At 43.8% G+C, this 23,320-nt stretch overlaps 4 protein-coding genes across 4 annotated transcripts in view; 3 read left to right on the top strand and 1 right to left on the bottom strand. All coding sequences in view use genetic code 11, as the record gives it.

The window, feature by feature from the left end:
* Window positions 1-204: 204 nt before the first annotated feature.
* On the bottom strand, window positions 205-4,890 carry EGR_03256 (Transcription factor SUM-1; the record flags this gene model as incomplete). Its single annotated transcript, XM_024492505.1, has 3 exons — window positions 205-267; window positions 329-889; window positions 3,898-4,890. The coding sequence occupies 3 exons, from the start codon at window positions 4,888-4,890 to the stop codon at window positions 205-207; spliced, it is 1,617 nt and encodes a 538-aa protein (XP_024353179.1).
* Window positions 4,891-8,191: 3,301 nt separating this feature from the next.
* Window positions 8,192-12,110, top strand: EGR_03255 (hypothetical protein; the record flags this gene model as incomplete). The annotated part of the gene is made up of 4 exons (XM_024492504.1): window positions 8,192-8,332; window positions 9,297-9,470; window positions 10,274-10,324; window positions 11,907-12,110. 4 exons carry the CDS (start codon window positions 8,192-8,194, stop codon window positions 12,108-12,110), a joined length of 570 nt encoding a protein of 189 aa, XP_024353178.1.
* A 2,166-nt stretch (window positions 12,111-14,276) lies between these two features.
* On the top strand, window positions 14,277-17,187 carry EGR_03254 (hypothetical protein; the record flags this gene model as incomplete). The annotated part of the gene is made up of 3 exons (XM_024492503.1): window positions 14,277-14,344; window positions 15,825-16,525; window positions 17,030-17,187. 3 exons carry the CDS (start codon window positions 14,277-14,279, stop codon window positions 17,185-17,187), a joined length of 927 nt encoding a protein of 308 aa, XP_024353177.1.
* A 5,849-nt stretch (window positions 17,188-23,036) lies between these two features.
* The window catches only part of EGR_03253 (Gamma-tubulin complex component 5), a gene marked incomplete at both ends in the record, with an annotated part of 4,558 nt that continues 4,274 nt past the window's right edge, over window positions 23,037-23,320 (top strand). The window contains one exon of the mRNA XM_024492502.1: window positions 23,037-23,055. Coding sequence (XP_024353176.1) covers window positions 23,037-23,055 — 19 coding nt within the window. The remainder of the gene's footprint in view (window positions 23,056-23,320) is intronic.

The following is a 23,320-nucleotide window of genomic DNA, read 5'->3' as shown; positions in this document are numbered from 1 at the left end:
TACCTAGCCCGGATCCACCGGTTTCGGAATCCGTATGCGTACACACTTCATTCCCGGCACCTCCCCTTCCTCTCTGTCTCTCCCACTTGTTCGCCTGCCCTACCGTCCATCATGATCCCGTCGGGGTAGAGAAACTGTATGCATCAACCCCCTCCCTCATTCCCCCGACTGATTACCTTCAGTCCAATAACTGATGAATGATGACTATGAGACAAACCATTGTTCCGCCTTTTTCTTAATTATCTTAAAATCTACATCGCATTCTTCCTGTTCAACGAGGATCCCAAAGTTCCTATGTTTAATTCTGGTGTAAGAGAAGAAAACTCACCATGGATTGTGAGTTCTCCATTTTCATAAAGGAAGCCTGACCATTGTTTGTAGCCGGAGTGGCAGCCATGTTTGTGTAGTCAGCTCGGTTATTCCCCACTTTATCACCTTTTGTAAGTGTCCCCGCCTTCCGGCCCCTACTACCCCCACCTGTTCGTTGAATTCTGGCACTCTCTACTGAGGTTATTTTACTGTTCACTGCAGTGCCGTTGACACCAGCACCGGTAGAGTAGCGACCGGAGGAGCGGAGAAGTGTGCCGGAAATTGAGGAGGAAGAGGCTGAGGATCCTAGAAGAACTCCATTGCGATGGAGCATCTCTTCCAGGTTTTCTATATAATCAATGGCCGTACGTAGGATCTCCACTTTTGGCATACGCTGATTCGGATTAGAACAGGTGCGCCGTTTCAACGTCTCGAAAGCCTCGTTGACTTTGCGCAGACGTCGACGCTCTCGCATTGTTGCTGCCTTTCGACGGTCGACCTGCATTGTCTTCTTCTTGCATGCCTTGCATGCCCACAGAAGGCATTGGCCATGCGATCCAGGGGCTATTATATGCTCCTCCTATGAGAAAAAGAGATCACAATTGATCAAAGCGTCAGATTAGATTGCTTATTAACAACAGTTACCAATTTTAGCCTTCTTTGACAAAGACCTACCCCTTTTAAATAAACCTATGATATTTATAAGCTTAAATTTAGCAATTTTGTAAAAGACCGGATTATTATCACAAGATAGGACTTATTTTTGCAAGAATATGTATAAATGAAAAGATTGATTACCTTTGTATAGTTTTTTTGCATCTGCTAGTGCTAAATATTGGTTAATTTCTACCCAGCTGTGAAAACGTATAATGGGCCTTTAATCGTACCTAATAATCCTACATACACACATGGCCTATCAAAGCTGGGTGTAAAAACACCCTTGTGACATGCAGATGGGGTGGAAGGCGAAAGGTAGCTCTTCCAATCGCCCTTTTCCAAAACTCGTTTCACGGTGGTAACTGGTCTCCATATTTTATTGCCAACTTTCTTCACCCCCACCCCGGGAAATCGTGACTTCAACACCGCAACAGTTGTTTCGACCCGAACTCCTTCGCCCCTTTCCCAGCTCGCTACTATCACTTCTGCTGTTACTGCTTAATTACCCTCTCCAGAAGGCTCGCCCGGACTAGCGTACCCGCGTAAGGGATGTGATGCCCAAGCGTCAGCTGTTACCTTAGGATGTACGTGCCTCACTCGCTCCCTCCCATTCCCTCTTACTCCCTTCTTTTTCCTTTCGGTGCAAGGGGAGAGAGGATTTCTCCAAGACCCGCCTTGTCTCCGACGCTAACCCTCACTACCTCGATCGTGGTAAACAGCTGACGCCTTCTTGTCGAGAAGGGCCGGATGAGTAAGATTTAGCACTGAGGTCGTTAGTCATAACCGCCTATGTTGAAGACACCATACTTATGTTAGTGGCCGTGCATGTATTTGTGCGTATTCATAAGCCCAAAGGAATCGATGGAAGGGACTGCTAAAAATGGTCCGTCAAGTAGAAGCGACATGTACGATTTCACAACTTCCACGAACCGATCTCGTCATATGGAAACCCAATTCGTTGACCCGACGAAGGTTTCCAATGCAACCGAGTAAGTAGAGACAAACAATACCTCTCGCAGTACTTTCCATCTCTACTTTCATTTATATCCTGTCTATAAGAAACGGTCAACCCAAGGTGTCCCACTACTTGTCAGATGGCTCGCACAACCATTGCATTCTCTGCAGTATGTTTAAAGGCGTTATGAATTAGTTTAGTCGAATGTACTGCTTAACATTAAATTCGGTTTTTTAATGAAGGTATTTCAGTTTCTGATTAAAGAGCTATACGAGTTAGTATCAATGCGATTAACAAGTCGGGTACACAAGCTTATTCGACCGGTGCCATCCAAATTGCAGTGGGAGTTATATTTGCTAATTCGGCGACTACATGGGTGGGTCCTGAATGGTAGTTAGATTCAGTCTTGATGCTATTTCCCATCATTAGTGACTTAAATTAGTCTCCGAATCTAGTTATTAGGGAGGTTTCAAGTTCTGTATAAACTTGCTGGTTCAAATAACTTCAAACTCAGCATGCGAAACACCCAAAGTGTCTTGAGTTTTTTTGAAAAGAAAAGCTACTGATTAGGGAAATTCTCCTAAAAGTGGGGTTGTGTAGCATTAATCAGACAACAAGAACTGTCTGAATTCATCCATTTCGAGAAGATTGTGTCAAGAGAAATCGAGCAGCGTCTGTCTTACATGTATGCAAACAGACATGATAGAACATGAAAACCCGAAATTGCCACATGCACGAATTCGGACAGCAAGAACACTAGCGGTATTTGCTTACAAAAGAAGATTGATAGGCCAGTGTGGTGAATTGCTTACTTGTACCTGTTACTAATGTATTCGGTAGTTTACGATGCTTTTTTGGGTGTGGGGACATAAGCCCACTAGTCGCGAACGCTGTGTCAGATAACTTCAGGCGATTCATAGCATATTAGGGGGAGTTTCGGCAGTCGTCTTCTAATTTAAGCTTTAAAATGTTATTCGGAAAGATTAGATAAAAATTTCGGAATGTTGATCAACTACACCTGCTTATATTCAGAAAAGGAAGAAAGTTACCTGATTAGATAGTTGGAAGCGAAGACTGCAACTGAGCAAATAAACAGGAGCCCAGGCCTTCAATCAAGTTGTATGCCGCGGATGGGTGGTGTACCAGTTCACGTGGAATGTTTATCTGATTCCACTTAGCCAAAATGGATCTGCTAAACCATCCGTGAAGGATGTTGCATATGCCCCTTTCTACCCCCATTTCTCATTTCATCGGTTCACGCATGGGCGCGTAGATATGACGCTAAGGTCATGATTTGAATACCACATCCAACGCCGTTCTCATGACCCGGTTCACGCTCAGCTTAAATCACATTCGTAACAGAATAGCAGTGAGTTGGATATGCCCTAGAACTTTACATACGAAAACTCAATCCCTCAAACTATGGTTTCGTTAACTGACAGTGGATCAGTGACCATTAAATCTGATTTAGATTTCGGTTTATCATCATGATGATATGAAGGGTGGGGAATATTAGTTGCTCGAAATCGCCAAAACAATTTCCATTTACCTGTTTCAGTTCGATAAACCACTCCCAATAATAGCGAAAGTCAAACTCGAAATATGGGAACTAGATGTAACTTAAATAGAAATTTTCAAGCACACAATTTTGTTACATCTATTAGCGAATTTGTGGCAAATAAATTTTTTAACAAGTTCACAAGGAGTGCTGAGTCTTGGAATCCCCTCTCGTGTAAACATAGCCGTTTTGTTTGCTTTCGTCAGTCAGAAACCCCTCACCTTCTCGAACAACGACGACAGTAACTACCTTATCTCCCACTGGGCTTCACAACTTTGGAATTAACAAATTATTGTGTCATGGTTACGAGCCTCGAATAAACCGAACATTACGCGATACGCCTAGGATGAGTTGAAGCTAACAAAATGCAAAACTCTAAGGGGAGAGCATTAACGCCACTCAAACAATTTGGATTTACCTTATTCCCAGTTCCATGCTCATCATCCCCGCTGGAATTCGAATCATCTCCGGAGTCCACTCCTATGGATAGAGGGCTGTGATCTTCCCCCACAGCAAGGCCCGATTTTACGTCCTTCTCGGTGACACAGGGAGAAATCTCCGCCTTCTTATTTTGCTGATGTGTTCGTGCCTTCTTCCCCGTATCTGCACCGTTCCTTCGAGCCTCCACCATCCGCTTTCTCTGCTCCTTATCTATACTACTGCTGGTGTTACAAGTAGTGGTAGTAGTAAGGGCAGCAGTAGCAGCAGCATCATTGGGGCTGGTAAAAAACCTTCCTACTTTTCCACCCTCCTCAGGTTTAAGATAAAAGCCCGTGTTATTAAAGGCCGAATCCATCGCCGAGCACGTTGAAGTGACTGAAGATGTGGAAGAGGAGTCGATGGTATTTGAAGTGGGCGCCGTCTTATTAGCATTCGTTGTAGAAGGATGCTGATTTTGATAAGTGTTGGACGCCGCCCCATAATCACTCGTCTCGTACACCCGATTGCTCGCATAGGTGGAGGAATACGGAAAGCCATTCAGATCTGTGGAATTATTTAGGTGGTCGGACATATAAGCTGTATAGCTGTGCGGATAAAAGTTCTCGAAGGACGTCGACATTCCTCCCGACTGATTGCCGTAGAAGGGTGAATAGGCAGCCGCTGCCGCTGTAGACGAGGCCGAATACAAAAGATGGTCGTAATTGGCCTCGTTTGAGCCAAGCTCACTTTTGGCCACCAGCTGACTGACCAAGGTCTGCAGCGGCCCGGGATGGGTATCATTCGGAAAGGGACGGCCTTGGCTAACGCTATTGTCATAGCCCATAAGGTTAGAGTACTCAGGATAGGGGTAGATATTTTCACGTCCACCTGGACCATTGTTGTTTGCGTCATGAAGTTTCGAAGGCTGAGGTACACTAGGAGTTGCTGTCGTTACTACCTCAATGGCATAATCGCCACCGCTTCCCAACATCTGTTTGCCTTCTGCTTTACGTGGCTGTTGGTGGTAGTGGGTGCGTGTGGGGGGTAGGGCGGTGCGCAACCGGTAGGCGGATAACAAGAGTAAGTGTTTCTTCTTTCTCCTCCTCCTTCCACCACCTCCTCCTCCTCCTCTTCTTCTCCTTCACAAGACTGATGACTGAGGCGATCACGAGAGACTACTTTGAACGACGACAATTGTTAGCGGCTGTTGTCGCATCAACTGTTGTTCTGGGATGCGCCTGTTCGAGGTATGTGTGCGCGTGTGTATAGTTCCCGTCCTCCTCTTTACTGTTCCAGTGTACTATGTGCGTTTTTCACAAAAAATAGACTGCTTTTCCACTCTTGCGGCTGTTCGGGCAGCAGTAATTGCGACAACTGCTGTCCGTTATTCAATTTGACCAGAAGTGGCAGTCGATCAGCACGCACTATTATACCAGCTTGCCCATTGGCCCGCGTGGCACGCAGCAAATGCAAGAGTGCCAGCATCAGCCAATCGCTTGCCTGCACGCACCAAAGGCGTGTGCGCCGCACCAATTGTTTTTCCGGCCGTTAGCGCCTGTGCGCTTGGGCTGCGCAGCAACTGCTGGCGGAGAAAACGTCTTCCCCTCCCAAAATGACGCGGCACAGCTGTTGTGATTATCAGAAATCGATGGGAGGCTGCACACACTGCCAAAGGTGAAACAGACAAAACACAAACTCCTTGACCGCGTGCGTGCATGGGTGCGTTCATCCGTGCGCACCTATACACGCACGTATAATCGTGTCCACAGGCGCGTATGTGCGTGCGCCCCCTTGCAAAGGTTCAAATTTTGTGGAGTTCGGAAGTCAGAAGCATTTGAATACCCCACTGTTCCCATGGTGCCAAGGAAAGCAAAACACATGTGCAGTGGCTATTCCCAAACCCAAATGAGATTGGTTTCTTTTCAGATTTCATTTTCAGATTGATTTTGACACAAACGAAAGCAATTTCTTCAAGCCAAAACACTGACTTAACTGACAGGATGGTACATCACATCAAGGGCTTAAAGCACAAATCTCACCAGAAACTTCATCAGAATCATATTGCCGTTTCCTATCTGGTGCAGAGCTCGAACGCTGAAAATAATTCATACAATACCACATTTCGTTAACGTTAATTATCCTATTTGAATTTCTCTGCACTATTTCCTTACTGCCTTTTTGAGGTATTTTAAAGGAGTACTAGATTACAAAAAAAAAAACTAAAAAAATGAAGGTTGTGGGAATGCATTGAAAGCAACCTACTGCACCTGAATTTTATCTTAGGTATGATTGTCGACCAATTTAACAGGAGGCATGATGTACTACGTCTTCTCCATGATGTATTTATTACACCTGCAAGAATATAATGCTTAGTAAAATTAGGCGAGAAGATTTAAGTCTGTCCGAATGAGGGTTTAACTTTATCAAAACATCCACTGTGGATGTGCTCACGCCCTGTTAGGATGTATTGAAAGTTGACGGATAATGCGGAGGGGAATAATTGCATGGATATACCGAGGCAAGTAAGGATGAGGTAATAAAAGAGAGATGGAATGTTTAATTGGCAAGTGTGAAGCATTTCGTTTTGCGTTGTCCAAGATAGCTATTCTAGCGCACGTACTAGTGGATGCATGCCAATATGTGATTACCTTAAAGAAAGCCCTTCATTTCACATGTTTACCTTGTTTGCCTAAGAATTGGTACGCAGGGATCGTACTTGTGTCGAAGCCAAGTCCATTGAAATGATCTCTCCGTGGGATCAGGAAGGTGCACGTATTGAGGAGGGTCGGACGATTGTTTTGCTTTCTATCGTCTCTCAAAATGAAAAAAACAGTTTGCGGCTGCATTTCGGTGGTGCAAATACGGATAGATTAACTTAAAGGAATTATTAGTGAGTTTCCCATTCACCGGTTTAATTGATATTAACTGTTAATTCATGCCAGAATATATTTCCGACCCACTACCCTCCAAGACTGGAGATATTTTTGCGAATTGGCTGCTTAGACAACTCTTTGCTCCAAGTATTATAGTTTTTTTGATTTGGTAGATGAGTTGCAGTTTTGATGTAGCAATTTGTCATTTTATCTAATCACGCAACCAAATCAGCCTTAGGGTCACGCTAATAACCTTCCAGCTCTTCCGTACGTTAGAACTACGGCCTGTTATGACTTTGGCAAAAATTCAAGAGCTAACTTAAAATTTAAAAAATTTAACTGCCTTAACTTAAGTTAGGAATTCCGATCCTTTGAAGACAATGCTCTCAAACCACTGCATTTTTTTCCATTCAAACATAAATGTGAACTGACTTTGATAAAAAGTGGCGCGATTGTTTAGGTTCACATAGATATTAGGTAATGGCACTAAATCTACCGCCCTGAAAGTCTCTCTCTTCCCCCCTACCTTCCTATTCTTTCTCGAAATAAATGTATTTTCAGCGAGAAACAGTGCTACTGGGCCTCCCTCGCCAGTCCACTAACGCCACAAAAGCGTTCAAAACGCCTGATCGCACCAGAAAGCCTGTCAGAAACGGCCTATATCCAATGAATAACATTCAAATTTTGTCATTTAAAATGCTTTCAGTATCTTGTGAAAAATGATTATTTGTAGAAAAGGAAGTGAATGCTGTAGATCAAGAGTTGGCTTCTGCGCGTAAATAGGCATTTTGTGCACTGCATGGGTCTAGGCAACTGCTACTTGTAGTCTACCCTGCACGCAGAAAGTCATTCCCCTATTGGTAATCCCACCCTTTGGTGGGATAGCCTGGACCACGATTAAGTGCTTTCCCATGTCTATTTGAGAGATAAGACCATCTCGTGATCTTATTGCTATTTTATCATTTTGAAACAGACATTTCAATTTGCAAATCCCTTTTAAACATTCTTCTACACTGCATATTGTGAGTTTATTTTTATGCAGTCATGATAAGTTCGTCTCGATTCTGGATGCCTGATGGGGAAGAGCGTGGGTGCGTAATCGAGTACTGAAAACTTAGTGCATATTACGAATCAACATAAATTCAGTGTTGTAAAGGTCATTCCAATTACTATGTGGAATGGGAGTTTTCTAAGAGAATTGTAGCTGTACGCACTGCCTCATCTACGCGGTATCGAGAATGATTATTACAATTATGTCCCTCTTTTCTTGCCTCTCCTTCCCCCTTACACTGTCTCGTTTGTAAAATCTCTAACCAGTCAGCTAGGCTTGGGACGTTTCTGTGATGGCAGCAGCGTTCCGCCTTTCCGACCGTAATGCTATGTTATACAACTTTAAACTTGACATTATGATGAATAGATATGACAAGTAGACAAGAATTACATCTGCAGCCAAAGCAAGATTACTTGCGATGGTGTCTTGATTATAGTTTCCCAAAATGGCCTCTTTTACAACATTTTCGATGTACTCTCCCACACAAATACTCTTACATTTCAATTATGGTTAGCCAAAAAGACTAAATCTTTACAAATCCATGGATTGATTTTGTAATTTACTGAGCGGAAGAAAGAGATCTGCTTAACAACCGCATGGTATTTAAGATTTCCCTCAGAGTGTATAAAAACTGGTAGGAAAAATAAACGATCGTATGGTAGTGTGGGCCTTGTGGAATGGAAGGTGCAGTCAAAATAAACACCTTTTGATCAGGAATGCCACACTTGATCGCCACCAGTGACAGTGGATGGGAAATATATTATCCTAACTTTATTTTATTGAATGACGAGTTGAAAACCTAATACCATATCTGTTCGAAATTTATTGCCTTCGAAAAAGGCGCAAGTTTATTTCAAATCTTAGCTGACAGATAGATCTCTCGTTCTGACTCCTGAATTTGCTTTTTCTACAATTCCACTGGATGTCCGAGATCCCTTCTGTGGGTGCAACTGCATCGTGAAATATTGGCGTTAGTTTGGTATCTGGCTGCTCATCTTGTTGCTTCAAGAGGTTTTTGAATGTTAACTACATATTTACTTCATCCAATCAAGTAAAGTGTCATGTAATATTTCCATTTAGGCAATGATGTCCACACAAGATTGCTAATCGTAACCCCCGCTTGTTGCTGAGCCTGGCGGTAAAGGGTTAGGATGATCAGAAATTTAACCCTCCTCCCCCCCTCCAGAGTCATCCGAGTAAGAGGTAGAAAGGAAGGGTAGTGACCCCGCGTACATACCGCCGCTGATATGAGTCACGTAGTTGCTACGGCGAAAAGCCCCCTCTTCCGTCTCCAACTTCTCCTGCATCTTGGACGCCGATTGCGACACGGCGGTTAAACTGTGCAAATACAGGGTCACTTCCTAAATAACACTGATGAGGAGGGTAACACCCTCATGTGCAAATGATTTGGGCAGATTAGGACTAGTCAAGTGGGCTCAAAGTGTTGCGTTGATAGTCTAACATTTGGCCAAGAACATTCTCATTAACTGTCAACTAGGGAATTCCGTAGAAGGGAAATCTAACAATTTCTTTACCCCATCATCCGGAATTATAATGGTGTGCGGTAGTTTTGATAACAGAATTTTAGCATTTACAACCCAGCATTGTCTAACTGTTGAGGTTTGTATATTTGTGCCTCTTCTTTTGGTATGAGAAGTGAAACTTGTTTCGAGCCATTCGCTATTACGTGTTTCTCACTCAAGAAACAGGTCCTGGTTGTAATCATAATGGACAGCGAAACGAGTTACTCCCACTTCCCGTGACTTGCGTTTGCATGGATTTTGAGGCGTAGCTTAGGTGTCTAAGTAAGAGCAATTAAAAATCATTACACCAAAATGTAAAGGTGCTTTATGTGTACAGCTATAGTATGCCCTTTTCAGAGGTTCTTGTACAACTTTGCTCCAGCGGTTTCAGTCTTCCTCCTCGATTGAACATCACTGCTTCTGAAGTTGGTTAATTCATTTTTCCAAGTGGGGCACATTAGTTTAAGCAATCGTGGAAAGTAAACGAGTAGCAAGCGGTACTGGTTCTTCTATTAAAATTTGAATCCGAGTCCTCAATCAGCTAATTTAATGCCTTTTCTCAGGCCACCTATGCGGTATTCGCTTTGCATGGGGGAAAAGTGCAGGTTGCTAACTTGTTGATAAATTATTTGATACCGAAGCTGTTGAATTTTACTAAACTTTTATCGCTGTTTAACTTCCAGGATTACCAAGTTGGCCAGTCTGACCTCATAGGGCCGAGGGATAGATCGCGAATGCGGGGAATTGGGTCAGGTGCAATCAACGCTTGTCGCATTACTCCGTGTTTGTTGCACGATTGAGGCTTAAGACGGTCTCCTTCATTAGCCTTATCAAAGGCAAGTGTTGATGCGTTTGGAGGATTGGCAAGTTGAAGTTCCTTTGTACACTAAGTTCATGGTTGTATATTTGTAAATAAACTTGGAGAAGTATCCGAAACTCCATTCAGTCGTAATTTATGTAGCTAAAAATGCATTTAAGGTATGAAATCTTTGGCCCCAATTCTGTTATGCTAATGACTGAAGCCAGTTAAATTGCTGAGAAATGGTGTTAGTTCTATTCGCAAGCCCAAGTGTTTACTCTATCCTGGGTAATCAACGAACATGGATTAATCATAATGCAATCTACAAACAGCAATGTAACCCATCCAGCTGTGTAATGATCAAGGAGTCAATGCTAACACCCGTCCAACTACCTTCTCAGTGTCGATTTGATGCCGCGGAGACAATGACCTTTGGAGAGTGTAACAAAACCTAATGCGAGCAAGAAAAAGCTCCTGCCTACAAAGATAAAACCCATGGTGATGATCCGCACGGTATCAGGTACATAGAATGAACCAATGTAGTCGAACTTGTTCGAACATTGTTTGGTGGTCTACCTTGTAACAGATATTCTCCATAGGGCATTGTCATCCAAGAATGGAAATAGAACATGTAACCAACAAGAAATTTAGATTATTCCCCTTAGTCTTCTTAAATTGTCAGTTGACTCTTCTGCTCTAGGTCACCTACTCTGTTTTGAGGATGTAGGATAAAAATTAAAATCGAAGGGTTCTGGGTTTTGAGCTCATTTTAATTGCAGACATTTTGACGTTGTAGACTACGAAACTAATTTGGAGAAGGGCTTTAGAGTCCTCATTTGCTGTCCGATAAATTGGCTGGACGATCGTATTTAGTAAACAATTGCATCAATCACCATGACGAACTTTGGGAGAATCCTGGCACAGATTTGATGATCTTTTCGGTTGTGACTGCTTAAACTCTATCATTAAATTATAAATATGATTGTTAGTGCTCAGCGTCCAAGCACAAAATATAACATTCGAATAATAACTTCATTAATTTTATTTTATCCTATTGTAAAATTCAAAATATGGAGCGATTTCAAGGTATCGCTTGTCATCAATGTGATCATATGTAAAAGGGTCGCACGGATGCGATGACCATTGGTCTAAAAAAACAATGACAGGGTAAAAGGATTTTTTGGTGAATTTGCTACCAAAAAACTTCATCTTGACAGTTCCCATTCCGCTATCGGTGTGTGGAACCCGCATCAACTACCCTCATCTGCCATCCCCTCCCCAGTCCACTTCCACCCACACGATCCCACCACTATCACCACTTGTGGCACGTGGAAGGAAGCACACACTGGATCGGGGGGATAAGGAAGGAAGGATACGGGAGTCACACACACGTCCACCTGTTGTGCCGCGGTGGTATGCTGGCTACTGGCGTGCCTCATGAGCTAGCTTTCCATCAAGGGCGACATATGTCCCACAGAGGATGGGCTAAGGTAGGCAAATCCTATCATTCCTTGATAGGGGTATGATTAAAGATGGCATCCGGATGCCTAGTAGACATGTGTTACGTCTCCAAACTTCGACCCGTCATACACTTAGGCTTGGTTGAATGATTTCCTGGTGGTGCTGTCCTTTAAGAATCCACAAACTGCCTATAAAGGCATACATTGGCAAAAAAGACCCTCAAATAAGTAATTAGTCTAAATTTCTCACCATAATCATTTGCATTTTCGTTGAAAATTAGTTCTCAAAATAAGTCTATAGAGCACTGAAGAAATTATTTTAGCCAACAATATATGGGTCCTTATCTGTTTTAACAAAATTGATATCATGATCCGTAAAAGTGAAGTAAAAACGTTATTTGAAGTCTTTATCTTACTAATACTAATCAGATCAGTTAGCGCAAAAAAGAAGGCAAATTACCCATTAAAACAAAACGAATTATTGCTGCTGTTGTGCTATGATTAAGGATGAAAGTCGAACTTAAAGAACTGTTTGACTGATCAACGGATTTGTGCGGACCCCGAATAACTTGAGAGTGCTTCCGAAACAGGCAGAAACTAATCACAAAATCTGTATTTACAATTTTTTTGCAATGCAGATAACGTTATTTAAGTCAAAAAGGTAAAGAAAGCCACATGAGAAACCATAAAGCCTTCAGAGCATTAGTGTTGCCGTAAAACACTGCCACGAGGGATGAGAAGGTCGAAAGTCGAGCGCTAAGCGAAGCAATGATACTGGGTTAAATGTACATTGACAAGCGAGTACTCCTGACCAATTGGAGACGTGGTTTTTGGGCTAACGACTCAACTCCCCCCACTTTTGAATGGCACTAGCAAAGGGGACAAAATAATATTTTGGTAACTAACTTGCTACTTAACTAAACAAGTAGGTAAATTGCACCTAGTTGGTACAGACCGTTAAATTTTTGCATTATAAATTAATGATGGCAACGGCAAGTCATGCGCTGCTCTTGAAATACACAGCAATTTCCTTTAAAGATCAAAATGCTTTCATTTAACCTATGATTTTGATTCAAACATTTCATCCATTAAGGGAAAATTGGCCAAAACTAAAGCGATTATTTTGAAATTAACCAAACGCTAGAGGTGAAGGCGCTGTAAATCACGGCATTATCCAATAAAACGGGTTTAAGCCTACGAGTCTACCTCAGAAAAATGACAACAACAATCTGCTCAACATTTTGCATTTATTCTAATAGTATATCTAAACACGTGAATCGTGATAAAAATCGCATTAATTACACGTTGTATTCTGTAGAATTAAACTACACTGCAATGTATCAACGATCGCCTGAAGCATTTATCAGTGATATTCAGGTGGTCTTAGGTTTTTAGAGCAAAAATTTTAGGATGACCGCTATTCAATGTTTGACTGTGTATGGTCTACAACTCAAAGTAAATAGTAGTCGTCTGGACAGCAGCTCATGGAAGGTCTACCCCATAATGCCAACTTACCCCATCCAACAGTAAGTTAAGTTTTAGAAGAGAAGCGCTGTTTTAGTAAAAGTTAAAGAAGGGTATACGCATCTGGAGGTATGACCCTAAAATTAAAATGAACCTACGTCAGGATAGAGCCATGGGATTATTTACAAGCTCCGACATTTATTTCGCGCTAGTTGTACATTTCCACTAGGGTCCAACCTTCGGATCCCACTTTTCACTTGTCTTATCCTACCAATGGATGAAAGCACAGATTACTATGCCATCATTTTATCTAACCTACAAGCGATATCCTGCCACCAGAACCGCAAATATGTTGATGGGCTACTCACTTTCTTGCATCCAAATGGTGCGCATTTTGAATCAAAGAGATCTCACGTTTGGAAGGTACGTTACAAGTTTACAAAACGTATTCCTAAGGAGAGATGTCTGTCAGCTGCATGGGGAGGAGTGTAATATTAATAGCATATGTATGAGGAAGTTCTGTGCATGGAGTAGACACTCGTTATAGGCGACGCAAATGACGCCCTCCGCGAGGGAGTAGGACCCACTGTCTGATAGAACGCGCAACCAGGGGGCTCCAAGAGGTGCATGTTTAGGCACAATCACCGACCTCTCAAGGCTAACATCAATCAATAAACATGCCAGATCATGAAAACCGCCAAACCATCTACCTCAATGAATGGGTTTCACCTCGCTGGCGTACTTGTTTCAGCCACACGCCAAAAACTTGCAGCTGCCACTCCCATTGTTGTTTGTGCTGTCCCAACTCGCACCTGTGACAAAAAAAACCTAACAGGTGAAGAAAGGAGTCTTGTTTAGCTAAACTCCGAACACACAGCTCTTATCGGGTGGCCGACTTTTTGGAAGGAAATAGCTCGTATTTATTACTATCTCAAACGGCAAAACTTAGTAATTAAGCAAAATTACAACCCGAAAAAGGGAGACCCCGAACTATTTTTGCAACAAAAGGCATCTATGGTAACACAGCGGGGCTCAGTGATGTATTATAAATCAGTCAAAAAATGTTTTAAGGTTGTTAAGCGACCCGACATTACTTGGCCTGTTTCGGTATTGAGTATTATGGCCGGGCTCTGCATTGTGAATAACGCCTTACTCCCTATCAACCTTCACCGACAATGACATTCTGCCGGAGAAGACAGCTGACACCATGACACGCACCACCACCCTCGCCCTTCCTGCACCCGGCTTTACTTCACTTTGGCATCGGATGCCACGGTGAGCAGACCACGGTAACGCCCATCAGATTGGCCTGACCAATGAGGTAACAGTCTGGCTCATTGCCAAATTTTATTGGCTGGTCAGTCGACTGAGACGATGACTAAGTCGCCGTGTGATTGGCTAGTGGTTGTGACAAGCCTCTACACAAGCACGCATCCGTGCGCTTGACGGCCTGCATGCATTCGGTCGTCAGTTGGGCCGCGGCTGCCGGTACGTTATGCTGTCCTTTGTTCTGGTGCCTCCGAGTCATTGTGATTAAATGCGGTTGGGTGCGTCCGATCCATTAGATTAATGTTTGTCTGGAATATCGACGATTGATTCATAGAGCCCACTAAGGTTGTTCTTCTCCCACGGTTGCCTCCTTGTACGTCAGCTCACCACTTCGATTGTCTGCTTGCGGCACAAAACGCTCTATCAGATTCCGTGTCTTCCCGCACTTTTGTATTTCGAATGAAGTTGACAGATAGGTTAGGCAGTTATTGCTTAAACTGTTTTCTGTCCACACCTGGGTGCATCGCTAGAATGATTTGTCTTCACTTTTTCGATGGGTTCTGCTCACAGTGTCGCTATTTGTTAGTCTGGTTTGTTGTTGCCTTTTTATTACGTGATTTGCCATGTGGTTTGGCTTCAGCACACCTCTTAACAATTTTAGAAATGCTTAAACAAGTCGCAAACTCAGTACAATTTTAATGGCAATCACACTTTCCAGGCAGCTTTTAACAGAGTGGATGGCTAGATTAGACATGCCTAAGGCAGACAAATGTCCGAGCCTAGAGACAGGGGGGGCGACGAATGCGCCTTAGTGGTCTGCAGTCCAGTAGAAAACAAAAGAGATTTTCTGTCCAGGCTAAATTTGAAGATTAATTCGGTTAGTTTTCTGAGATCACCACAGATCACTCCACTCTGTAGAGTTGAGGGGTTGACGTTGCGGTGTACCGAACACGGCCTACCATCAGTTGGCTCGAGTAAAGCCGGCAATGAAACAAGCAAGTATTTACTACGCAATTGGTGAGGCCGCTACCTCTACACCGCCACAATTTTGGTGACAGTAACAGCTTGCTCGAGCGGTGATACATGATAGTTGTGGCCCTGACTGCGTGCCTTTATTCCATGCTCGGGTTCGCATTGTTTTTCTGTCACAAGGAAAATTTGGTCGATTATGCATGTTATCGTGGGTTTCTACATTGTTATTGGGCGGTTCCAGTGCTTTTATTCCCAGGCTTACCGCCTTGAGGATCGCCAAGATTGGCTTTGGTCGCTTACCGATGCACTCCTTTAATAAACGACTCAGTTATGCAGTTCTGTGTGATTTAGGCTTGCTGGGTGTTTTGTCCATGCAATTTGCGGATAACTTACATCTCCGGATCACCAATTTTCTTTTAGACTTATGGCAGTGGGCGTGCGTTTCATTTGTTGTTTGCTTTTAATAACTGTGTGATCATGAAAGCTCTTCACATAATAATCGGCTGGTTTGCAGGTGGCCCGGTAGAATGTGGTTCAAAATAAATCGTCGTAAGTTGGGCGACGTGGGACGTCAAACCTCCGCCTCGCTTGGGTGGACAAAGTCGAAGAAGGGCGTGAAGCGCTTCCACTGGCCCAGTCTACGCCACCCCTCCGTCCGTCGAAAGTTCTCCCTCCGCCGTGCCTCCCCTGTTCGTGCTCGTGCCGGTGTGCCTCCGCCACCGACCGCTCCTGCTGCTGCGGGCTCTGCCTTCCTTCCACCGAGGCGGATTCGCTGTGGCACTGCTGTCATTCCAATAATGCGTGCGTCGGCCCTCCATTTGCCTCCTCCTACCGCGGTTAAACGCCGTCCCACCACGGTGTTGTCGCTAGAGCACAATTTCCTGAAGGTGCGGCGGCTAAGCCATCGTCTCGAGCATTTCAACCCAATTTACGACGAAGTCTGTAGCGACTCCAACGAGGAGATGGGGGACGAGGCGATTTACGAGGAGATTACACCACCACGAAAGCGGACACTCGTAGCGCCTTCTTACCTTGATTTGATGCAAGTCTCGGCGGTGGTCACCGATTCACCTTTGAAACAGCTCAGGCCGGTCTCACCTGTGCCCTCGCAGGGTGTCTATGCGCTTCATGGAGGGGATTGGGTGTCCATCGCCTCGGGCATCTATGACGATGTAGCTTCTTCTGGTAACGAATCTGATGAAGAATTCTATATCGGTGGGTTCCTACTCGTATCTTTCCTTAGCTCCCGTTTTGCATTCACTAGAAATGGTTACTGAGATCCCTTTTGGGGTATTTTTTATTGACTAAAGCTTAATTCCAAGCCTTTTGAGAACGCGATGCGACTGGAAATATTTTGGGGGTAAAAAACCGGCATGGCTTCCTTTCCTGGGTTCTGACTCCCCTTGTCCTCTTTTTCTCAACCAAAATTGAGCTCCGCCCTCAGTGGAGAGGCCTCCATGAGGGAGTGCTAAATAATAGGTTTACCGCTGAGTAATTTTGACTACAAATATCCATTAGCAAAAACCCAGCCAGACCACAACCCAACTAGGGCATGCGGTTTTATGATCCTGTCTGCTCCCATGCTATGCGGTCTGGGAATAGAATCTTTGACTAATCCTCTTCTGTGTTTGGGTGTATTTGCTGTACTCAATTGGGTTTTGATAAATTTTTTGTACTACTGGTTAGGCTTGCTTTTTGATGGATGGGTTATGCCTACAGATCCTTGCCTAGACGCAAATATTTACGATTGGGCACCCGATGCTACCGACGGTGCGCGGAACATTCCCTGGCCAACGGCAGCTTATGGAGAATCAGCATTCATTGAGGATTCCATGACTCTGCAGTGGATGCATCGCGAGTCCTACGTCATTCAGTAGTGCTAGTCTCCTCCATCTGTTCATCATTTCGTCTCACTCTCCCCCATTTTGGTAATAATGTGGACAAAAACGGGGTACAATATTCGTTTTTGGGTTCTATTTCGTCTCGTTTCGATTGTGGTACCCATCAGTTGGTATACAAGCCTTTGTGTGGGAGTCCCCCTTTTGTACACCTACAAGTTCACCGCTCCTTTTTCGTCTCATCACATTTTTTACTATTATGCCGCATTTCTGGAAGGCTCTGTTCGCACCACTCAACGTTATTTGCTAACTAAACCCTTTTAATACACTTTTTTTACTCATCGTTCTGTGCTTCGTTACCTTGGCAGCTTGGTCCAAGACCTGTGGTTTGCGGTTGCAGCTCTCTTCCGAGCAATCACGTGGCGGTCCCAGTCTTATTTGCACAATCTAAGGTGGGGTTTTTTTCCCAATTGGAGTTAAAGTCCATCTGCGGTCTGATGCGTTAGTCTCCACTTATTGCAAACGGTACGCAGCTTCGCACAGAGTTGTCTGTCAAAAGTTGAAATCTACATGCGGACTTCGTTGTGCTTGCCATTTCAAATTGCGCTGAGTGTCGGCTTTTATGTTTCCTGCCACACATTTGTTACCAGGGTCTGTGTGCAATCGGGGTCGTTAATTATGGTTTCCAAACCATGAATTAGTTCGCCCGCTTGCGTCAGGCCCCGGTTCGTGTTCAAGTTGGATTTATTATCCAGTGTCTATTTAGTCTTTGTGTCTTCTCTAAATTCGTTGTCAGAACCGGGCCTTGTTTCGCGGAATGCTGCAGTGGCTCCGCACTTTTGCATCGGTGTTAGCCGTCTCAGGTTAACGGAGGTAGACGGGTGTGGTGTTTAGCCGAGCCGTCGGCGTGTCGCATAAACAAGTGCGCCGCCCGCATTCAAAATCCTAGACTTATTATTTTTGCTCCTTTCATCAACATTTGAGACCACTCCAGTGTCGTATCGCCGTAGGCAGATCACCGTGATATGTGACACCTCTCCCTACGGTTTCATTCGCAGTGCGGTGGGGCTGTTCACTATAAGGAGGTGGTTTTAGTATTTCATCGTACTTTGTGACATCTGCAAATGAACTGGACGTCCAGATAGGGCATCAACTGTACTTGGGTGTGCTCTCGCACTTATGACTACTTAAAGGGAAAAAAACTTGTGGTTTGGCAGCAAACGATGTTTTTTTGTCTCCTGAGCTGTAGTTGCGCTGTGGTAGCAGGTTTTTTGGCGATGCCGTCTCGGCACGAATAGCTTCCTAAACAGGTCCTACCTCATTGGACGACAGTCTGTGAGTGTGGATCCGCCGTGCTAGGTTTGTCCTTGCGTATCTTGCACTTAACTGCTTTTGGTGTCATATGAAGTGGGACATATCGCGTATCTAAGACCTTAGGGAGGAATTAGGTCATATGCAGGCGGTTTCACTGCCCCCCTCCTCTCGGAACCCATCTCGCGCGACGGGGCTAGACACGTTTTATGGCTTACCAAGAAAGTAAGAGTCAGCCATTAAGCAATAACATTTTATTAATATGCCTTACGAAGCAGTGTAGACATCCCAACGCATTAAATAGACCATCTAGTACGGCGCCACTGATACAGCTTGATCAGGTGAGTATGAGTTGTTACAATCATTTTAAAAGTAAATAACCTTGTACGCCACTTCGATGAATGTCAAATTATGTTTTTATATCCAAATGCAGTAATATTGTCTGCTTTGATTAGTTCCGCTGGAGGTTTAAAAGAACGGAGAAAGAGTGACATCCATGGTAAGTTGCAGGAGTGTAGGATTTGAGGCACGCTCTTTGTCAGTATTTAGTAGTCTTGGGCTTTTCACACAGTCCTCGTACACCAACTGTTAGGACAGAAATAGGAGCAGGATCTCTTTGGTGGGTTTTTCTGCTCAGAAACATCAAAACCGGAAGAACCACATTCTAGTCCGTTAAACTGGGGGCAAGCCGTTCTGCCCAACCTGGCACAATGAACCCCCACACGAGCACTTCACCTTTGGATGCGTTGGTACTTGAGGCATGAAGTAGGCGAAAACGCTAATGAAATGGATTGAAAATGGAAGTGGAAAGAGTCAAGCCAATGGTGAGTGTCCCCCCCCCCCCCCCCCATAAATTTTCCACCAGACTCTGCTCCAAGAAATGGATCATTTAATTTCGCTTTCTCTAGCGGTTGCAGAGGTCACGAGGATCCTGTGGGCGAAATGTCGACTATTGGACTAACTTTGCGTGGGTTATGTGAGAATGCACGAACATCTGGCCGAAAATGCTAATGGCCTTATCGCAAACTAGTTGTAGACGACTGTAAAGGGTTTAACGGAAATCGCTGCCAGGCGCTCAGGAGAAAATTGATCACACGGGTCTACCAAAGCTGTTCCATTTAAGGGTATGCGACCCAAGCCAAGAAGATTCTGTATTTTTTTATTGGTTTAAACTCAACCAGTCTAACTGGGGCACGATATGGTACAACTGATTGCCTCAAGCTGATAAAGAGCTCCTACCATAAGCATGTGATGCTGATAGCGAGCGCTTTAGTGTCATGTCAATCATTCCACTGACGATCTTGCTCCTGAATCAGTTTGATTTCTGAGCCAGTCCTGCATTTGCTAAATCGAAGTCTACAGGAAAATTGAACGGCCAGTAACTCCTAAAGGACGATCACTTACAGATTTGTGGGTGGATGTTGCTTTTACCCATTCGAGAAGTTGACGGATTAGCGTATTCAAGGTCCTCCTTTAGGACTATTCACGTCCTTTCTTAAGCACCATGGTAGCGCATTACCATCTGCAAATCATTCCACCGTTTTACAGGATTTCTTTGAATAGGCGCAATTAGGCAACGCCCAGATCCTTTCGGTCCCATTTATCAACATCGAAGAATGAGTTATGCCCGAAAGGAAAACACGTCTAACTGTAAGAGATTCGCCCGGTGTGCTCAAAGTAATGTTTCCTATGTATCGGTCGGAGGTGCTTATACACAGGATCTCCCACAATAGGGAAAGCCTGGGCTTATACAACCGCTGGCACTGCTAATGGTAGTCCCAAGGTTGACATTAAATCAGTACAAGGGCTGTTATTAACTCACTATAAGTGTTACATTGCTCTTCCCTCCACCTGAATCGTCAGATAACTTGAATTGGATTGACGACATCATTTGGGGGATATTTGAAGGAAAGGAACACTTCAATTGTGGTCCTCTAGTGCGTGCTTGCATCTAATCTAGAGCTTAATTACTATCTTGAGAGCCTCTTAACACACATACTTCCACTACCCTAATGGTCCTTTCGATTTCGTAGTGCAGCGATACATATAGGTCTCCTGACAAAACACTTCTTCAAATCAGTGCAGCAATAAACCCATTCGTGCCGTGAAGATTGCGTGAACTCTACGAAATGGCGATGATCCATTACGGACTGCTTTCGCTGTGGCTACAGAAAGATTAGTCCCTATTGCAATTTCTGGCCAGGCTGTGCGTTGATCATCCAGGACTAGGCAGGGGTTCCACTTTCTGAATGTTCACAGGACCGGCCTGGAGCCATCACCGATGAGATCGTCACTGACAGGGGTACGATCGGCGGCTAAGCGTCCCCTCACCCAGGCCCTCTGTAGGTAATGTAGCGTCCTATCATATAGAACAGGAATACTATTAGCTTGGTCCCAAGGCCTTACCACAGCGTGGAAGTATAACATGGAGGAGCTGGAGTGCCTGGGTAGTCAAACACCCCGTTAAACAAAATCTCAAATCTCTACCGTACGAATAGACATGCATGGGTTTTCCAACTTTGTTGACAGCAAATTTTATCGACATACGGTGTTAAATACACAAACCATTATTATCGTCTGTTACCTTGATTAACGGTGCTTGAATCGTTCAACAACATGTATGTCACCTGTCAGTGTGCAACAGAACACGCGGCACTCTCGATCCCGTGTATTGACATCACAGTAACGTCCACCTAGGATCCTAACATTGTAAATGCTAAGTTGACATGATCGTTCCTGTACTAACACGACGTCGGAGCTAAGCAGAAGGTATCCATACTACATGATCCAAGCCAAAACGGGGTCAGTCTGTGCTCCCCTCAGCTTGGCCTACGTTGAGTGTGCCTCGTGGATCACATGACACGTTGGATGATCAGTTGACGAGATGCAAAATTGAACCAAAACAATTCAACTTCCAACATGTGCTAAAACACTGTCAAATGGAAACAATCGCATCCTCATAGGTTCAATAAGTGAATTCGATTTGTAGAATCGTTCCTTCTGCGTCGCTTTGTAAATATGCAAACTCATGATTCCACGGGGCTCGGAGTCCCACACTCTACATGCAGTATTTAGACTGTTCTTATCAGGGTCGTGCTTATACCATTTTCGAAAGGTATGTCGAAGTACCGGTAAGTTCTATTTGATGGACTGAGTAGAAGAATGATGGGTCGTCGTAAATCGTTTTAAAAATGCTACACATATCTTCCGTTTCCCATAGGCTCTACAAAAAATGTAGTATCTGCCCTAACCACAATTTAAATTTATCAAATAAGCTCTGTCCTTTACGACCACAAAACTAGAAGCCTTTTAATGGAACATTTGAAGCAAGGGTGAAGACCATTTAGACGAGGCATGATCCGCCAATACGTTGTCCACATTATGCGGTTTCTAAGAATAATCAAGTCCTATTTACCCCGACTGCCATGACGACGATACGTCTTTACAACAAAGTATTGCTTATTCGTGCTGAATATGAAGTCACTATTCTATGGCATTATGCAAATTTATGAATGGGGAAACTAGAGCTGTGCAAGCGAGGGTCACTGCTAGGCATTTAGAAAGTGCACATTGTAGGTGCGTCTGGAGCAACTTGCCAGTCTGGTGCTCCACACGTAATTAAGTAAAAAAACAAAAACCGAACACAATGGGAAAGTATGACTGGAAGGGTAGTCAGATGAGAAACCGAAAAGGACAGACTGCTTTGCTTAAAAAATTTGCTATTAATAGTGTCGACTAAGACCTATAATGCACGAAGTAGAAAGACAATCAGCCCTGGTAGCCGAACATAAGTTAACGTGAGAAATTTTTGGCAAAATCTCACTTTTGATCATGTACTTGCTGCCACCGAGGAATTTGTTTCCTGTAACTATTTTTCATGTTGCTAAGATCCGGTGAAGTGCCAGGAAGGAGCGATTCTGCAGAAATAACCCGGTTTTAAAAGCAAAGGACACCCATTTATAAATATATGTACCACAGCCTTATCATAATTCTTCTAAACTTCCCAAACAGGTCCTCCTAATACACCCAAACAAGAATTGCAGATAGCATTTAGTTGATATTGATACCTCTTTTTCCAAAAAATCAAATTTTCCCGTTTGAATTAAATCGAATTCCATTTCCGGTAAGTAAGTTCGATGGAAGATGGGCAATGAAAAAATGCTGCATCAAGTATTTATTGGATCAATACGAAGCAAAACATGGAAACGTTTTGAAGGTTTAGAAGGTCTTATACTGATTTTCAGTGGAAATTATTCTTTAATGACACGTGGATAGCTAGATCAGCAGAGCCTTACATAGGAAGAATTGCCAGCCATCACTCAAATCACAAGTCAAATGAAGAGGCCGGTTATAGGGAACTAAAGTTAAGGGAAATGCCTATAAAAGTCATGGAAACACTGATTTTGGCATGGTTTCAAGACTCGATTGTTCTCCACGGTGCGAGCCGCTGTGATTATGCTGGGTAGGGCGCTGAGAAGAATTAAAACGATAGCAGTTAGGGAAGGATGGTCGAAAACTACTTTACACCTTGTGTCTATGAATAAATGATTCTGCAAAAAGCGCTTTTAAAGTGAAAAATGCTTGCAGCCGAAGATGGTGAGTTACTTAGGAAACTTACCTAGCTCCACAAAACGCATGTTAACTGTTCAGCCAAATCTTCTCCCCAAAGTGATACTGCATCTTGGTACAATCTGTATTGGAATAAATGCTTATTCAAATACACCTTTTAGTCGCCAACCTCGTGACTGGGCGGAAGTCGTTGACCCCCGAGGAGGAAGCGGACTCTGGTTCCACATGTAAACATCCCACATGCTACCCAAATAAAAGACGTCCCACTCAACCTAGTCTTCAAGTCGCTCAT

Source organism: Echinococcus granulosus, assembly GCF_000524195.1.
Source record: "Echinococcus granulosus chromosome Unknown EG_S00016, whole genome shotgun sequence".
In the NCBI taxonomy this organism is placed as follows: domain Eukaryota; kingdom Metazoa; phylum Platyhelminthes; class Cestoda; order Cyclophyllidea; family Taeniidae; genus Echinococcus; species Echinococcus granulosus.
Note: the sequence above shows the minus strand (reverse complement) of the source record. Positions and strands in the feature narration are given on the sequence as shown.